Here is a 17830-nt window from a genome sequence, read left to right as displayed (position 1 = left end):
GCCACCTTCACAAGGTGAGTCCAAAAATGTCTTGTATGCTGCTGCATAAATTATGTCATGCAAGGGATAAATGTATACTGTTAAGAAAGTAATACTAAGTGTATGTTGTGTAGTAAGCTGTTAGTAGCCCATGTGCCTCACCCTAAATATGTGGTCTATTTTCACCAACGGTATTGTAAACACATCGTTTGTGGCCGGGTGTGCACTTGTTTGGCTACGTTTTTTTGTACATCTTTGCCAGTGCTACTGATAGTAGTTGTGGTGCTTGGCTTGCACGTGCCAATTCAGCACACACAACATTGTATAATAGAATTGTGTTATTTGAAGTGTCAAATTAAAAGCTTATTTAACGCGTCAAATAGTGTTATGGCGTGTATCTTTATTGACACGCAAAGACCCATACAGAGTTCAATGTGCCTCACCCTAATAATTTGTTCTACCACTTAATTTTGCCTACTGTTCCAACTTGGTGGTGCACAAATAGCCTATAACCTGTTTTAGGGAAATGTAATCATCAAATATTGTAAGAGCTTTCGTTGTCTGTTTATTTGCGCCTTTTATTTATCCTACGGTTCTGACGTGTATAGGGTGTGCACTGTAAGAACTGCCCGTGTTCTGTATTCTGTTGCTGTACATTTCAAAAGTGCTGAACAAATAGTTATATTGACTATGTCCGTCGTCACTTGCTCATTAATGTCTTAATCAAATTTATGGATTGCCTCTTATGCACTTGTCGTCCCCTTATGCCATAGTTTGAACATTTCAGTAGAAACTACATTTGTTTAAGCAAGTCAGCCATATTTCCCGAATGTATTTTATATAGCCCTTCATACATCAGCTGATATCTCAAAGTGCTGTACAGAAACCCAGCCTAAAACCCCAAACAGCAAGCAATGCAGGTGTAGAAGCGCGGTGGCTAGGAAAAACTCCCTAGAAAGGCCAAAACCTAGGAAGAAACCTAGAGAGGAACCAGGCTATGAGGGGTGGCCAGTCCTCTTCTGGCTGTGCCGGGTGGAGATTATAACAGAACATGGCCAAGATGTTCAAATGTTCATAAATGACCAGCATGGTCAAATAATAATAATCACAGAGATGCAGCGGTCTAAGCCACTGCATCTCAGTGTAAGAGGCATCACTGCAGTCCCTGGTTTGAATCCAGGCTGCATCACATCCGGCTGTGATTGGGAGTCCCATAGGGCGATGTCAGGGTTTGGCTGGGGTAAGCCGTCATTGTAAATAAGAATATCTATTTTTTTGAAGCAGTAAATGATGCTGAATGAACTGTTTCGCGGTCAGACAAGGCTCCGCTGAAAGCCAGCTGTAGCAGTGATTAGCTGTTAAAGGCCCTAACAGTTTTTTAGTCACCGTTTGTCACCGTCATAGTACAATTAATGTATTCTTTAGTGTTGTGTTGTGTTGTGTAGTGGCTTTTTTGGCATGCATCCCAATTTTTTTATTTTGTTTGCCCCACCAATTTTTACTAAAATTGCCACAGACCTAAATGCACTACTACCTTCAATTTGGCTCAATTTACATTTCCAATTTCCCAACCTGATATAGCCTTCCAGACTATAAGGGCTCTGCGTCTCAACCAATAGCCAACACAGGCTAATTACCCCAAGCAGGGCTACAGCAACTTCCGGAGAGGGTCAGGCTCTTGGGATTTCCGGTGGCCACATATCGTTCTGGGTTATACTTCGCAACAGCAGTGGAACCCTATAGTTTTTCAATGAATTTTTGTGGTGATTAAATATCAATAATTTAGAAATGATCAGAATAAATGTTCTGTATATTCTCAAGTTGAAAAAACGGACACATCCAGCTTACTTAAGCAAAGGCAGCTGCACTGCGCGATATTTGTCACGCGGCACCCAGACCCCCAAACAACTTCCTATTTGTACTTGACCTTTCACCCCCAACTAGGAGAGGAGAGGTAGGCTACTGAACTTCAAGAATTGCATTCTGTGTGTAAATAATGTGTGAAAAATGTGTTTTTAATACAATAGGTAGGCTAACTCATACAAAGCAAAAAGACAACCATTTCAAATTATCTGCAGGACACAAAACCTTTTTCATCCCATAAGTGTCTGTCTGACCGCCCACTTCCGCCCTCAGCATGAATAAAATGCCAACTGTGCTGTAATGATCTCTGTCACGACACGCAGGTCCTGCGTGCATCGCACAGGAACGAAGCCCTCTAGCTTGGTCCTTCTTTTTCTGGGGGTTTAATACAGAGTGGGTTTGACCATGATGGTTTCAGGACAGTGGGTTGTATAAGGGAGGAAAGAAGGAAAGGAGAATGGGGGATGGAGGGACTTGCGGGCAGTTGGTTCAGAAGAACCACAATAACTGTATACAAAAAATGTCATTATACCACCACCCAAAAGGGCACTTGGCGAGTGGGAGAGGGGCATGTGCATCTGCTCAGCACAGGTAGACTCCTTTCTGGGCATGTGCCTGCATGGAGAGAAAAGGGAATGGGAGGGAGGAATGGAGGGGTAGTTGGTAGGTCAGTATCGCTGATCTAAGCGGTGGGGTTGAAGGCCCCATGGAAACCGTAGGGAACGTTGACAGGCACCTCAGCTCTCCCCAGCTCCTCCCATGTCCTGGCATTCAGAACCAGGAGGAATGTCCTCTTATCCTGGATAGAGAGATAGAACCTTCCATATTCATCGACATCAACACTCAAGAACATTAAAGATGAACCTCTATCAACATTCTAAATTAATCTTTATCAATACCGTATAAGTATGGCAAGGTTCTGAAATGCTGTAACTTGAGGTTGCTGCCCAGTGAATGTCCCCAAATGACCCTAATGAATGGGTGAGTAAACTGAACAACCTGAAGAGGCTTGTGGTATGAATATGATTGATGACAAGTTTAAGTTATTTTCAATGAAAATGAAAACCACCATGTTAAAATAAAATATCACATTTTCTCTAGCCCTTTACACTTACCCGTATATGGGTTAGAAATGGAAGATATTGAATGATATGAAATGCAGCGGCTGTACAGTAACATGCATTACATGATATTAGAGCTCAGAGTCTCTGCCTCAAATCGCTGTAGGGGTTTTGACTGACAGCTGCTCTGAACTTGAGCACCGCGGGCGACAAGAAGTTGCCCCCATCCCTCCCGCTATTTGGGCCACTTTTGCAAATGTTTTGTTTAGAGCCCTACCGATAACTAATTTGACTGATATTAGCCTTTATTCCACAGATAAAGCGCCGATATTAGTAGTTGGTTTTCGGAAATCTGCAATGGGGCTGGCAGGTAACCTAGTGGTTAGAGTGTTGGACCAGTAACCGAAAGGTTGCTAGATCAAATCCCCAAGGTGAAAATCTGTCGTTCTGCCCCTGAACAAGGCAGTTAACCCACTGTTCCTAGGCCGTCATTGTAAATAAGAAAGTTGTTCTTTAATTGGCTTGCATAGTTAAAAAAAGGTTAAATAAAAAATCGTGAATTGGTGTTATAATTTTTATGGATATATACAAAGAAACGTACATTGAAAAAAGGTCAAAAAAACGAAGTGGAGCTATTTTGCAGTCTTTCCAGCTTCAGTTTGAAGTGATTGTGCTTGCTGTGTTTTTGGTTAGTTCCTCTGCACAACAGTGTCCTGACGAGAGAGCACATTTTCTATGCCAGGTGAAATCACACCTCATTAGCTCATTGTTATGGATGTATCCAAATAAATCCCACTAGAAAACAGCTTAAACAAATGCAAATGCAGCTACTGTTATTATTCTGGCTGCATTGTTTGACGTGACTAAGTTAGCCATAGTTGGCTAGCTAACAAGCAAGGGATAATGCTATCCAGTATGGACTGGGTCGCCGTCCATAGATACAAAACAAGAAGACTGAACGACTGGGTCACGTCTCTGGCTCCTGAACCGATAGAACGAGCAACCAGCCGGCTTGGGTAGCAACCCTAGATTTGTGTCGAGACTATATCTTCATCGGGATAGGGGGCGGTGTTTCCACTTTGAACAAATTGCGTGCACAATTTATTATTACTATTGTATAGAAAACACTCTGAAGTTTCTAAAACTGTTTGAATTATTTCTGTAAGTATAACAGAACTCATTTGGCAGACAAAAACCTGAGAAGAGGTCAAAACAGGAAATGAGAACTCGATTTTCAAAACAGTGTCAAATGACACCCCTTCTAGATATGACTGAACAAACACTGCCTAGGGCTTCCACTAGATGTCACCGTCTTTATATTTTAGTCTTATGATTCTACTATAAAGGAGGGGCTCATAGGAGCTGTTTTAGTGAGTGGTCGTCAGAAATTTCAGTCTGGTTTTGCGCGCTCACGAGAGAAAGTGCTCTCGTTCCAATGCTCTTTCTTCAGACAATGAAATTCTCCGGTTGGATCCTTATTGATGATTAATCTTGCCACTATAGGGGGTGCTGTTTCAACTTCGACATTTATCGTTCCCAAATTAAACTGCCTCGTACTCAATTCTTGCTTGTACAATATGCATATTATTATTACTATTGGATAGAAAACAATCTGTAGTTTCTAAAACCGTTTGAATTATGTCTGTGGGTGAAACAGAACTCATTCTGCAGCGAAATTCATGACAGGAACTGCGAAGGTCTGAAAACGAGGCTCTGTTCTCAGATCAGTTTAAAGCTCTGTATGTATCCTATGGGTCGACATGAACTGCACCCGCCTTCCCCTGGATGTCAGTAACCAATGAGAATTGGAATGGAGTTTCTACGCAGATCTCAGACCTTATAAAACCCCAAGGAACGGAGGGAGCTCTCTTTTTGACGTTCGTCATGACGCAAAGCAAGACCTCAGGACGGCATTTTGAAACGCTCAGTTATTGGCCTTAGATATATCCGTCTGTAATTTAATTCGATATAGGTGTTAGAAACATCATAACGAAGTTATTTTAAACCGAGTTATATCAGTTTATATCAGTATATTGCGATTTTCGGAATTTCCTTAGTATTGCGTTTTGAACATTTGGGCATGTCTGCGCCACATAGCTATTGTTAGCTGCTAGTTCCAAAGTTGAAGAGGACGTTTTACAAACGAGCAACGATTCTTTTGGACAAAGGACAACTTGCCCAAGATTCTGATGGAAGCTAGTCCAAAAGTAAGAGCTATTTATGATGTTATTCTGTATTTATGTGGAAAAATGTAAAAGGATTTGTCCGCCATTATTGCGGCACTGGTCTGGCTGTAACGCACACTGTATGTCTAGTAAAGTTAATTTAAAAAATCTAACACAGCGGTTGCATTAATAACTAATGCATCTTTCATTTGCTGTCCAACCTGTATTTTTTAGTCAAGTTTACGATTATTTATCGATTAGATTAGGTGCCTCTCCAAGATGGCGCCGGCCAGAATGCATGAAATGCTGCTACTGATCACATTGTATAACCACGATTTGTGCTGCTAAATATGCACATTTTCGAACAAAACCTATATGCATTGTGTAATATGATGTTACAGGACTGTCATCTGATGACGTTTATCAAGGTTAGTCCAATTATATATCTTTTGCTGGATTGTTACGATCGCTAACATTTGCTGCTGGTAAATGCGGTTGTGTTTCTGGCTATTGTGGTACGCTAATATAATGCTATATTGTGTTTTCGCTGTAAAACACTTAAAACATCTGACATATTGGCTGGATTCACAAGATGTTGGGCTTTCATTTGCTGTGCGCTGTGTATTTTTCAGAAATGTTTTATGATGAGTAATTAGGTATTTGACGTTGGTCTCTGTAATTATTCTGGCTGCTTCGGCACTATTTCAGATTGCAGCTGCAATGTAGAACTGTGATTTATACCTGAAATATGCACATTTTTCTAAAAAAACATATGCTATACAATAAATATGTTATCAGACTGTCATCTGATGAAGTTGTTTCTTGGTTAGTGGCTATTTATATCTTTATTTGGTCGAATTTGTGATAGCTACTGATGGAGTAAAAAACTGGTGGAGTAAAAAAAGTGGTGTCTTTTGCTAACGTGGTTAGCTAATAGATTTACATATTGTGTCTTGCCTGTAAAACATTTTAAAAATCAGAAATGATGGCTGGATTCACAAGATGTGTATCTTTCATCTGGTGTCTTGGACTTGTGATTTAATGATATTTAGATGCTAGTATTTACTTGTGACGCTATGCTAGGCTATGCTAGTCAGCTTTTTTACTGATGGGGGTGCTCCCGGATCCGGGTTTGGGAGGAATTAGAGGTTAATGTAGAACACATACTAAATATGGATTGCAAACATAATTTGACCTGTTTCTACGACCTGTAACGGAACTTTTTGTGTTTTTGTCTGGAGGGATTTCTCGTGCGTCATGAAAATGGATTCCTGGGCTGAACATACTAACAACAAGTCGCTAAATGATGGGCTTTATGGAACTTTTCAGTCATTTATTGTCGATCTGGGAATCCTGGGAGTGCCTTCTGATGAAGTTATTCGAAGGTAAGTGCATATTTATAGTGTTTTTGTAGCTTTTGTTGACGCCAAAATGGCGACTATTTCTTTGGCTGAATTGTGCTCTAAACGCCGTTCTCAGATTAATCTTTTTACGTAAAGTTTATTTTGAAATCTGACACAGCGGTTGCATAGAGGATAAGTTTATCTTTAATTATGTGATTAACACTTGCATCTTTTATCAATGTTTATTATGAGTATTTCTGCAAAATCACCAGAAGTTTTGGAATCAAAACATTACTGCACGTAACGCGCCAATGTAAACCGAGATTTTTTTTATATATATATATGCACATTATCGAACAAAACATAAATGTATTGTGTAACATGATGTTATATGACTCATCTGATGAAGAATTTCAAAGGTTAGTGATTAATTCTATCTCTATTTGGGGTTTTTGTGAAAGCTACCTGTGCTGTGAAAGAAATGTCTGTGCTTTTTTGTATTTGGTGGTGAGCTAACATAAATATACGTGGTGTTTTCGCTGTAAAACATTTAAATAATCGGACATGTTGGCTGGATTCACAAGATGTTTATCTTTCATTTGCTGTATTGGACTTGTTAATGTGTGAAAGTTAAATATTTCGGAAAAATATTTTTGAATTTCCTGCGCTGCCTTTTCAGTGGAATGTGGGGGGGGTTCCGCTAGCGGAACGTGTGTCCTAGACAGGATATCTTGTGGAAGGATGAAATAGTATGAATAAATTAATCAAAATAACAGGTAATGAAAATATGTCAATCATTATTTGAATATGTTGGTAACCCCTTGTATAAAGTGATAACGCCCTCGAAGATATATTGGCCTCAACTTCGTCTCGGCCCTAACAACACCCGTTCCAATATATCCTCCAAACACTGGCTTCTTGGGGGGCTCCCGGGTGGCTAAGCAGTCTAAGGCACTGCATCACACTACAGATCCTGTCTCGATTCCAGGCTGTATCAGGTCAGGTCAGGTCAGGTTGGTTGGGGCTCACCTAGTCAGTTGTACAACTGAATGCCTTCAACTGAAATGTGTCTTTAACCCTTTAACCCTCTGAATCAGAGAGGTGTGGGGAGCTGCCTTAATCGACATCTTCGGCGCCCGGGGAACAGTGGGTTAACTGCCTTGCTCAGGGGCAGAACGACAGATTTTTACCTTGTCAGCTCAGGGATTCGATCCAGCAACCTTTTGGTTACTGATCCAAAGCTCTAAGCACTAGGCTACTTGACATCACAACCAGTTGTAATTGGGAGTCCCATAGGGCGGCACACAATTGGCCCAGCGTCGTCCGGGTTAGGGTTTGGCCGGGGTAGGCTGTCATTGTAAATAAGAATTTGTTCTTAACTGACTTGCCTAGTTAAATAAAATAAATGTAAAAATATATATTGGGCATTTTCACTTAATTATGACATGGTAATGACCGTGTCATAATCTGTTATTATGATAATTGTCAAGTAAGTGTTACCAAAACATTTTGGTAATAAACAGTTGAGCTGCTCTTGTCATAACAAGCTCTCATTGCAAGGTTGGCATAAAGTTTTTTTTACATTACCTTTGACTGTTGTAAAGCCCTGTAGTGAATCTACTCAATACAGTTGCTGATGCTGACGTTTAGTTGTGACATTAAGAATTGCATGTTAATGCATAGTTTGTGAACAAAGTTCAATTCATTCAGCCTTCTTATTTATTTTTGTGCTTTTGGTGCTTCAGCATAAACACTTCTGCATTCTTATCCACTGCCAAAAATAGGTACAACTTAAAAATGTGTCGAAGAAGGTAAACTGAACAAGTGTTTTGTATTTAATTTCGTATTTATAGAGGACATAAAATAAATTATTCATACCTATTGTATTCATACCTATTGACTTATTCCTTATTTTGTTGTGTTACAGGCTGCATTCAACATTTATTAAATAGATTCATCACCCATCTACGCTCAATACCCCATAATGACCAAGTGGAAACATGTATTTTTTAGAAATGTTTAGAAATGTTTTAAATGAAATACAGATATATCGAATTTACATTCACACCCCTGAGTAAATACTTGTTAGAATCACCTCAGGCATCGATTACAGGTGTGAATCTTTACGGGTAAGTCTCTAAGAGCTCCGCACACCTGGAGTGTACAATATTTCAAGCCGATTTAAGTCAAAACTATAACTAGGCCAATCAGGAACATTTAATGTCGTCTTGGTAAGCAACTCCACTTTATATTTGGCATTGTGTTTTAGGCTAGGGTCCTGCTGAAAGGTGAATGTGTCTCCCAGTGTTTGTTGGAAAGTAGACTGAAGCAGGTTTTCCTCTAGGATTTTGTCTTAGCTTGGTTCTTGTACGCTCAGCCCTAATTTATGTGCTCTCTGACACCTGGAGTTGGAAGACAGCGGACAAAGCCGAACAACTAGTCAGCCCGTCAAAGGTCAAATACACTGCTAAAAAAAATAAAGGGAACACTTAAACAACACAATGTAACTCCAAGTCAATCACACTTCTGTGAAATCAAACTGTCCACTTAGGAAGCAACACTGATTGACAATAAATTGCACATGCTGTTGTGCAAATGGAATAGACAACAGGTGGAAATTATAGGCAATTAGCAAGACACCCCCAATAAAGGAGTGGTTCTGCAGGTGGTGACCACAGACCACTTCTCAGTTCCTATGCTTCCTGGCAGATGTTTTGGTAACTTTTGAATGCTGGCGGTGCTTTCACTCTAGTGGTAGCATGAGACGGAGTCTATAACCCACACAAGTGGCTCAGGTAGTGCAGCTCATCCAGGATGGCACATCAATGCGAGCTGTGGCAAGAAGGTTTGCTGTGTCTGTCAGCGTAGTGTCCAGAGCATGGAGGCGCTACCAGGAGACAGGCCAGTACGTCAGGAGATGTGGAGGAGGCCGTAGGAGGGCAACAACCCAGCAGCAGGACCGCTACCTCCGCCTTTGTGCAAGAAGGAGAAGGAGGAGCACTGCCAGAGCCCTGCAAAATGACCTCCAGCAGGCCACAAATGTGCATGTGTCTGCTCAAACGGTCAGAAACAGACTCCATGAGGGTGGTATGAGGGCCTGACGTCCACAGGTGGGGGTTGTGCTTACAGCCCAACACCGTGCAGGACGTTTGGCATTTGCCAGAGAACACCAAGATTGGCAAATTCGCCACTGGCGCCCTGTGCTCTTCACAGATGAAAGCAGGTTCACACTGAGCACATGTGACAGACGTGACAGTCTGGAGACGCCGTGGAGAACGTTCTGCTGCCTGCAACATCCTCCAGCATGACCGGTTTGGCGGTGGGTCAGTCATGGTGTGGGGTGGCATTTCTTTGGGGGGCCGCACAGCCCTCCATGGGCTCGCCAGAGGTAGCCTGACTGCCATTAGGTACCGAGATGAGATCCTCAGACCCCTTGTGAAACCATATGCTGGTGCGGTTGGCCCTGGGTTCCTCCTAATGCAAGACAATGCTAGACCTCATGTGGCTGGAGTGTGTCAGCAGTTCCTGCTAGAGGAAGGCATTGATGCTATTGACTGGCCCGCCCGTTCCCCAGACCTGAATCCAATTGAGCACATCTGGGACATCATGTCTCGCTCCATCCATCAACGCCACGTTGCACCACAGACTGTCCAGGAGTTGGCGGATGCTTTAGTCCAGGTCTGGGAGGAGATCCCTCAGGAGACCATCCGCTACCTCATCAGGAGCATGCCCAGGCGTTGTAGGGAGGTCATACAGGCACGTGGAGGCCACACACACTACTGAGCCTCATTTTGACTTGTTTTAAGGACATTACATCAAAGTTGGATCAGCCTGTAGTGTGGTTTTCCGATTTAATTTTGAGTGTGACTCCAAATCCAGACCTCCATTGGTTGATAAATTTGATTTCCATTGATAATTTTTGTGTGATTTTGTTGTCAGCACATTCAACTATGTAAAGAAAAAAGTATTTAATAAGAATAGTTCATTCATTCAGATCTAGGATGTGTTATTTTAGTGTTCCCTTTATTTTTTTGAGCAGTGTATTTACTTCCCACTACAATCTATTCCATTTTTTTTTTTATCCTGAAAAACTCCCTAGTCCTTGCCGATGACAAGCATTCCCATGAAATGATGCAGCCACCACCATGATTGAAAATATGAAGAGTGGTACTCAGTAATGTGTTGTTTTGGATTTGCCACAAACATACAACTTAGTATTCAGGACATAGAGTTAATTTCTTTGCCACATGTTTTGCAGTTTTAGTTTAGTTTCTTATTGCAAACAGGATGAATGTTTTGAAATAACTATTCTGTACATGCTTCCTTCTTTTCACTTTGTAATTTAGGTTAGTATTCTTGAGTAACAATGGTGATTCATCCTCAGTTTCTTCCTATCACAGCCACTAAACTCTAACTGTTTTAAAGTCACCATTCCTTGAGCGGTTTCCTTCCTCTCCCTTCCTCTCTGGCAACTGTGCACTCATGACTCCATTCTCCATTTTATGCGCACCAAAATTACAATCTACTTCTCTGAATTGCCTTGTGAAAGCCTAACACCGTAAGATCCTTTTTGATGATTTAGCTAGTCATGTTGGCAATAGAATGACCTATGACCTTTACCTCAGTGGGTGTGACCACCACGGACAGGATGACCCCATCGTCCTCCTCCACTGCGTCTGGCGAGGGGACGAACACAGGCTCTGAGGGGAACAAACCCTTCTGGTACCACACCTTGAGACAGAGAGAGAGCAGAGAGCAGAGATGCATACTGGTGAGGACTTAAAAAGGTAAATATGGAAAAACACCAAAAATCCTTGTAAAGTGCAAGAAAAAAAGTTGCCTATTTTCAGAGAATAATAAGTACATGATACGTATTTGATTAATCTCAATACTCCTAACTTTCCGAACCACAATCAACAGACAAAATAGTATCCTTCGGTAGGTGGGAGTTGGGCTCTTTGGTCTGTGTTCAAAGTTTATCATGACGTGTAACGTCTCAGTCTCTAGCAGTGCAGAAATTTGACGAAGTGACTTGTTGGAAAGGTGGAATCCTATGACGGTGCCACAGTGAAAGTCACTGAGCTCTTCAGTCAGGCCCTTCTACTGCCAATGTTTGTCAAAGGAGATTGCATGGCTGTGTGCTCGATTTTATACACCTGTCAGGAACGGGTGTGGCTGCAATAGCCAAATCCACTAATTTGAAGGGGTGTCCACATTTGTATATATAATGTGCTAATACCATCACATTTCCTGCAGTACACATGGATACCTATGAGGAATTCAAAGCAATCATGAAGGTAGCAATAAAGATGGTTGGGGGTTTCCACAGCGTAGTTTGAAATGTGAGTTCCAGGACCAAGGCAGGGGTTAAGTGAGGTGTATTATGAGACACTAGTAAAATATGCAGTTCTTTGTACAAGTCTGTTCATTTTCCGAGAGACTAAACACTGTCCTGAGGTTGAATTAATGTTGGTGTTGTTGGCCACTCTTAAACCTTATGGACACATGGCCCTCTAATCTCAATAAGACAGAAAGCATAGGAGTCCTAATCTAGGACCACCTGTCCATATAATCTTATCCCTTATGATATGAAAGGCAAAACTGATTCTAGATCTACACTCCTACTCTAAGACATTTCTGAATACAGGCCCTGGAATTACCTGGTCAATTTGATAATCAGTTTGTAAGATTATCAATATACTGAACAAACAATAATTCTATATCTTTGATTATAGATACTCTTGCCAGATATAAAGCTTCCCCGCCACAACCACAGCCTGAAAACATGCATCAAGCTATGTCAATGTTTTCGACCCTTTGTTCTCCCCAGACCCTAAATGTGATTGAGGAGCAAGTTAATACTATCCAGTATGTAGAATCTAATAACTTGATTAGAGAACATGAGGTAAGTTAAATATCAGCCATCACTAATTTATTCATCTCATTAATGTACTGTGAAACTAATGAATCATAGAAGCCATTCTTGACGGTATACCTGCCGAATCTACACAGTGCATGGAGGCTGAAACTCTTGTCCACTGGACGCGATGGCCTAAAGCTTGTAGGTATCCCTTCATAATTCGATAACCAATATGAGGAGTACTAGCGTTCACAGATGTTACTAGGTTGTCCAACTCTTCGTTAGTAAGGTTACAATAGGTTCCTTTGATATACTGTACATGCCACATTTTTGCATCCGCCAGATAACTGTACTTCTTGAAATGCACATAGGTTTAGCAATGCAAGAGATTGGGAGAAACATATCTATAAGGTTTTTCAGGTACTTTCTTGACAGCATGAGCATCCCGAGATCTGGTAGCCCTGGGTCGTGAGTCCACCATGAGTCCACCAAGACAGGAAGAATCCTCAGTGTGTTTGTTTACCCCTCTAACATTCAACCTGGCATTTCTGCATTACACAACCCGAGTCGTGTTGATAACCTATGAAGTTAACTTTATTCACTATCAAAGTATCCTTTGACACATCACATTCTTTAGCACAAGATTTCTGAACAGGTCTCAAAACCATACCAAGACCAACAGAAGCACCATCCCCGACATTAAGTCCACTTAGTACAGGAGCAGCCATGGAAGCTCCATCATTCCTTACTGTAGTTCCACCAATATGTTTTACAGCTCCTGCATACAATACATCATGACTGATTCTATATCTCTGAGCCTCTCTAGCCTCTCTATGCACCTGGCATCCACCAAATGCTGCACTATGTTCCCCCCCCCCCCCCACAATTACAAAACTTACCCTTCACATTGCTCCCACATTCACCGTAATCATGTTCCCCTCCACTTGGTACATATTTTAGTTTCTTTACACTGAACAGCTACATGTCCCATTCTTTGGCATTTTATAACACTGCAATTGGGATGGGACAAATTCTCTGACATTGAAACTAAGGAATCCTGTCCGTACTTCTCCAGGCAAAACCTTGTCAAACCTCCGCAGCACTGATAAGCGTTCACTTCTTTGGCCTTCTGTTTCCAACATTTTGGCCTCAATCACTCTGCCTCCCTATACATTTTCTTTAATATCGTCTATGGACATAGATATTGGGACCCCGGTGATGACTCCCCTCAACCTAGCATAAGCACTGGGGACATAATAGCTTTTAATCTTCTTCCCATTTGCAGAATCTTCCCTTGCTGAGCCTGGCTAATTCAAAATGTGAATAATCTACCATTTCCAAAGAACCAGGCCAATTTGACTTCCCCTCTCTCTTTCTCTACGGAATTGGTTAGTCAGATAGGGTGTAAATGAGGCCCTGTGGTCTCAAATACCGTCACCACTTTCCACTCCGACACACCATTACTCTCGCTTCCTATCATGGCCCTCTACGCTTTCTTTACTATTTTTTAAAATGTTTATTTAACTAGGCAAGTCAGTTAAGAACAAATTCTTATTTACAATGATGGCCTACCCCGGCCAAACCCTAACCCGGAAGACACTGGGCCAATTGTGCGCCGCCCTGTGGCATTCCCAATGACGGCCGATTGTGATACAGCCTGGAATCAAACCAGGGTCTGTAGTGACTCCTGTGCCAATCGTGAGGCCCTACGAGACACCCCACTGCTTTCAGTATCATGGCCTCTCTTCTTCCTATGTCTTTCCACTGCAGACCATTCTGGTCCTTGACCCTCATCCTCCTGCGCCATACCATCAGAACTGACAAACATACTGTTCACATTCCAGCAGAGCTGTTTCTTCTCCAACCTTTTCTCCATTTCATCCGCGCTACTCTCCGCCATTTCCAATGTCAACTTCCAAACTTCTCATGCACCAACAAATCATTCACCCAGTTTGGACTCCGCACTCGGAATTGTACAGGCGTGAAGTAATTCAAACAAAACTCACATTTTGCACGCCGCAACACAACACAACCTCCAAGCAAGCACTTCCTCCGGTCTCCCATGAGGGCCAACCACAATCACCAATTAGCTCTAGGCAATGCTGTGACTCCAATACTGTGGCTCCTTGTACATGCCCATTCCCCCTAACCCCACCAACATTGGACTCGGTAGCAGTGAAACACATTCTCTGGATTGATTTTATAACTTAACCTTTATTTAACTAGGCAAGTCAGTTAATATGGCTGGGGGCAGTATTGAGTAGCTTGGATGAATAAGGTGCCCAGAGTAAACTGCCTGCTACTCGGTCCCAGAAGCTAAGATATGCATATTATTAGTATATTTTGATAGAAAACACTCTGACGTTTCTAAAACTGTTTGAATGATGTCTGTGAGTATAACAGAACTCATATGGCAGGCAAAAACCTGAGAAAAAATCCAACCAGGAAGTTGGAAATCTGAGGTTTGTAGTTTTTCAACTCATCGCCTATCGAATATACAGTGGGATATTGGTCATATTGCACTTCCTAAGTCTTACATCTAGATGTCAACAGTCTTTAGAACCTTGTTTGATGCTTCTACTGTGAAGGAGGGGGGAATGAGGGCTCTTTGAGTCAGGGGTCTGGCAGAGTGCCATGAGCTGACAACGCGCGTTCACGTGAGAGTTAGCTTGCGTTCCATTGCATTCCTGAAGACAAAGGAATTCTCTGGTTGAAACATTATTGAAGATTTATTATAAAAACATCCTACAGATTGATTCTATACATCGTTTGACATGTTTCTACGGACTGTAACGGAACCTTTGGACTTTTAATCTGCTCGTGCCTCATGAATTTGGATTACTGGGCTAAACACGCGGACAAAAATGAGGTATTTGGACATAAATTATGTACTTTATCGAACAAATCAAACATTTATTGTGGAACTGGGATTCCTGGGAGTGCATTCTGATGAAGATCATCAAAGGTAAGTGAATATTTATAACGCTATTTCTGACTTCTGTTGACTCCAACATGGTTTTGTTGTCTGAGCGCTGCACTCAGATTATTGCATGGTTTGCTTTTTCCGTAAAGTATTTTTGAAATCTGACACAGCGGTTGCATTAAGGAGAAGTACATCTCTAATTTTGTGCATAACACTTGTATCTTATATTAAAGTTTATGATGACTCTTTCTGTAAATTGATGTGGCTCTCTGCAAAATCACTGGATGTTTTGGAAGCAAAACATTACTGAACGTAACGCGCCAATGTAAACTGAGATTTTTGGATATAAATATGCACTTTATCGAACAAAACATACATGTATTGTGTAACATGAAGTCCTATGAGTGTCATCTGATGAAGATCATCAAAGGTTAGTGATTAATGTTATCTCTATTTCTGCTTTTTGTGACTCCTCTCTTTGGCTGGAAAAATGGCTGTGTTTTTCTGTGACTAGGTGCCAACCTAACATAATTGTTTGTTGTGCTTTCGTCGTAAAGCCTTTTTGAATTCGGACACTGTGGTGGGATTAACAACAAGTTTATCTTTAAAATGGTGTGAAATACTTGTATGTTTGAGGAATTGTAATTGTGAGATTTCTGTTGTTTGAATTTGGCGCCCTGCACATTCACTGGCTGTTGTCAAATCGATCCCGATAACGGGATCTTAGCCGATCTCAGCCATAAGTTAATCTTAGCGCTAGGGGTCAGAATTATATATATATATATTTAAATAACGTGCCCAATGTAAACTGACATTTTCTCTGGCCCAGATCGTAGAATATGCATATCATTTACAGATTATGACAGAAAACACTCAAGTTTCCAAAACTGTCAAAATATTGTCTGTGAGGAAAATAAAACTTAATCTGCAAGCGAAAACCTGAGAAAGTAACCCGGAAGTGATTATTATTATTATTTATTTTTTATCTGTTTCCTGGCCCGTCTAACCTCCATTTAAAGGGGTATCAACCAGATTCCTTTTCCAATGGCTTCCTCAGGCTGCGACCAGGCTTTAGACATAGTTTCAGGCTTTTATTTTGAAAAATGAACAAGTTTTTTCAAAACTAGTCAAGTGTCCTGCGAATAGTTCCTGCGAGAGAGGGGATCCCCATTTTCCTTTTCTCTCTTAAAGAATAGGTTATGGTCCCGTTGAAATATTATCGATTATGTTTGTTATAGACAACCGGAGGATTGATTATAAAAAACTTTTGAAATGAGTTTCGGATACTTTTTGGGATTTGTCGAACGGAACACGGGTTTTGTTTTCTCAAAATAATGCGCAACCCAAATGGCGTTTTTTTGTGTTAAAAGTAAGTACAGAAGTACATCTCTAATTTTGTGCATAACACTTGTATCTTATATTAAAGTTTATGATGACTCTTTCTGTAAATTGATGTGGCTCTCTGCAAAATCACCGGATGTTTTGGAAGCAAAACATTACTGAACGTAACGCGCCAATGTAAACTGAGAAGTGCAAACAGATCCATATTTTACAGGAATTGAATAGGCGATGACTTTAACATCGACCACTCTCAGAATTCTCACTTCCTGTTTTTAGTTTTTTTCACAGGTTTTTGCCTGCCATATGAGTTCTGTTATACTCACAGACATCATTCAAACAGTTTTAGAAACTTCAGAGTGTCTTCTATCCAATAGTAATAATAATATGCATATATTAGCATCTGGGACAGAGTAGGAGGCAGTTCACTATGGGCACGCAATTCAACCAAAAGTGAAAATGCTGCCCCATATATCAAAGAAGTTAAACCATAGTTTATCGGTCCTTGTCGGTGCAAAAAAAGGGCTAAGAGACGTCTGACCTATATATGGAGTTCAGCTGAGATGGTTCACTTGAGAACTGAACATTAGGTCAGATAGAGAACATATCGAAATCAGTGGCTAAGCCTGACTACTGAGCAAAGAAAGTTAAATATATTGAAGTTGTTAGAAAAGTAATTCAATTGCACAAGTTTCTCATAATTCACAAAAAGAATGCATTAGTGATTCTTATTTCCTGCAAATTTCTGAAGAAGTAACACCTGTTTCTGTTCGCCTATGTATTGTTCTTTAGCCAGTTAACTATGGAGCCAATTTCAAAAGAAAAAATAACATGTTTATTTTAATTCCACTGTAAGCAAAAGTTAAGTAATGCACGAGAAACACTTTTCAAGCCACTTCGATACCGTTACAACATAGTTGCTTTTCCGTAGCAAAATAACTTACGAAGCAGGTAAGGAGAATTAACGTAGCAGGAAAATTAGGTTAAGGTTAGGAAAAGAGTTAGGGTTAGCAAAAATGCGCTCCTAACCTGCAATGAAAGTCCCTTCCGGTCATAAATACACTACATGACCTAAAGTATCTAGATACCTGCTTGTCGAACATCTCATTCCAAAACCGTGGACATTAATACAGAGTTGATCCTGCACTTTGCTGCTACAACAGTCTCCACTCTTCTGGGAAGGCTTTCCACATTGCTGCGGGGACTTCCATTCAGCCACAAGAGCATTAGTGAGGTCGGGCACCGATGTTGGGCAATTAGGCCTGGCTCGCAGTCGGCCTTCCAATTCATTCCAAAGG

General features: G+C 41.1%; 1 protein-coding gene across 3 annotated transcripts in view; it reads right to left on the bottom strand.

Moving 5' to 3' along the window:
- Window positions 1-1973: 1973 nt before the first annotated feature.
- The window catches only part of LOC139536842 (carotenoid-cleaving dioxygenase, mitochondrial-like), a 99705-nt gene continuing 83848 nt past the window's right edge, over window positions 1974-17830 (bottom strand). For all 3 annotated transcript variants that reach the window (XM_071337498.1, XM_071337496.1, XM_071337497.1), the window contains 2 exons: window positions 11032-11142; window positions 1974-2641 (listed from right to left, as the gene is read on the bottom strand). In XM_071337498.1, the coding sequence (XP_071193599.1) occupies window positions 2525-2641; window positions 11032-11142 (228 nt within the window). In that variant the 3' untranslated portion in view covers window positions 1974-2524. The remainder of the gene's footprint in view (window positions 2642-11031; window positions 11143-17830) is intronic.

This window comes from Salvelinus alpinus, chromosome 13, assembly GCF_045679555.1.
Source record: "Salvelinus alpinus chromosome 13, SLU_Salpinus.1, whole genome shotgun sequence".
In the NCBI taxonomy this organism is placed as follows: Eukaryota; Metazoa; Chordata; class Actinopteri; order Salmoniformes; family Salmonidae; genus Salvelinus; species Salvelinus alpinus.
Note: the sequence above shows the minus strand (reverse complement) of the source record. Positions and strands in the feature narration are given on the sequence as shown.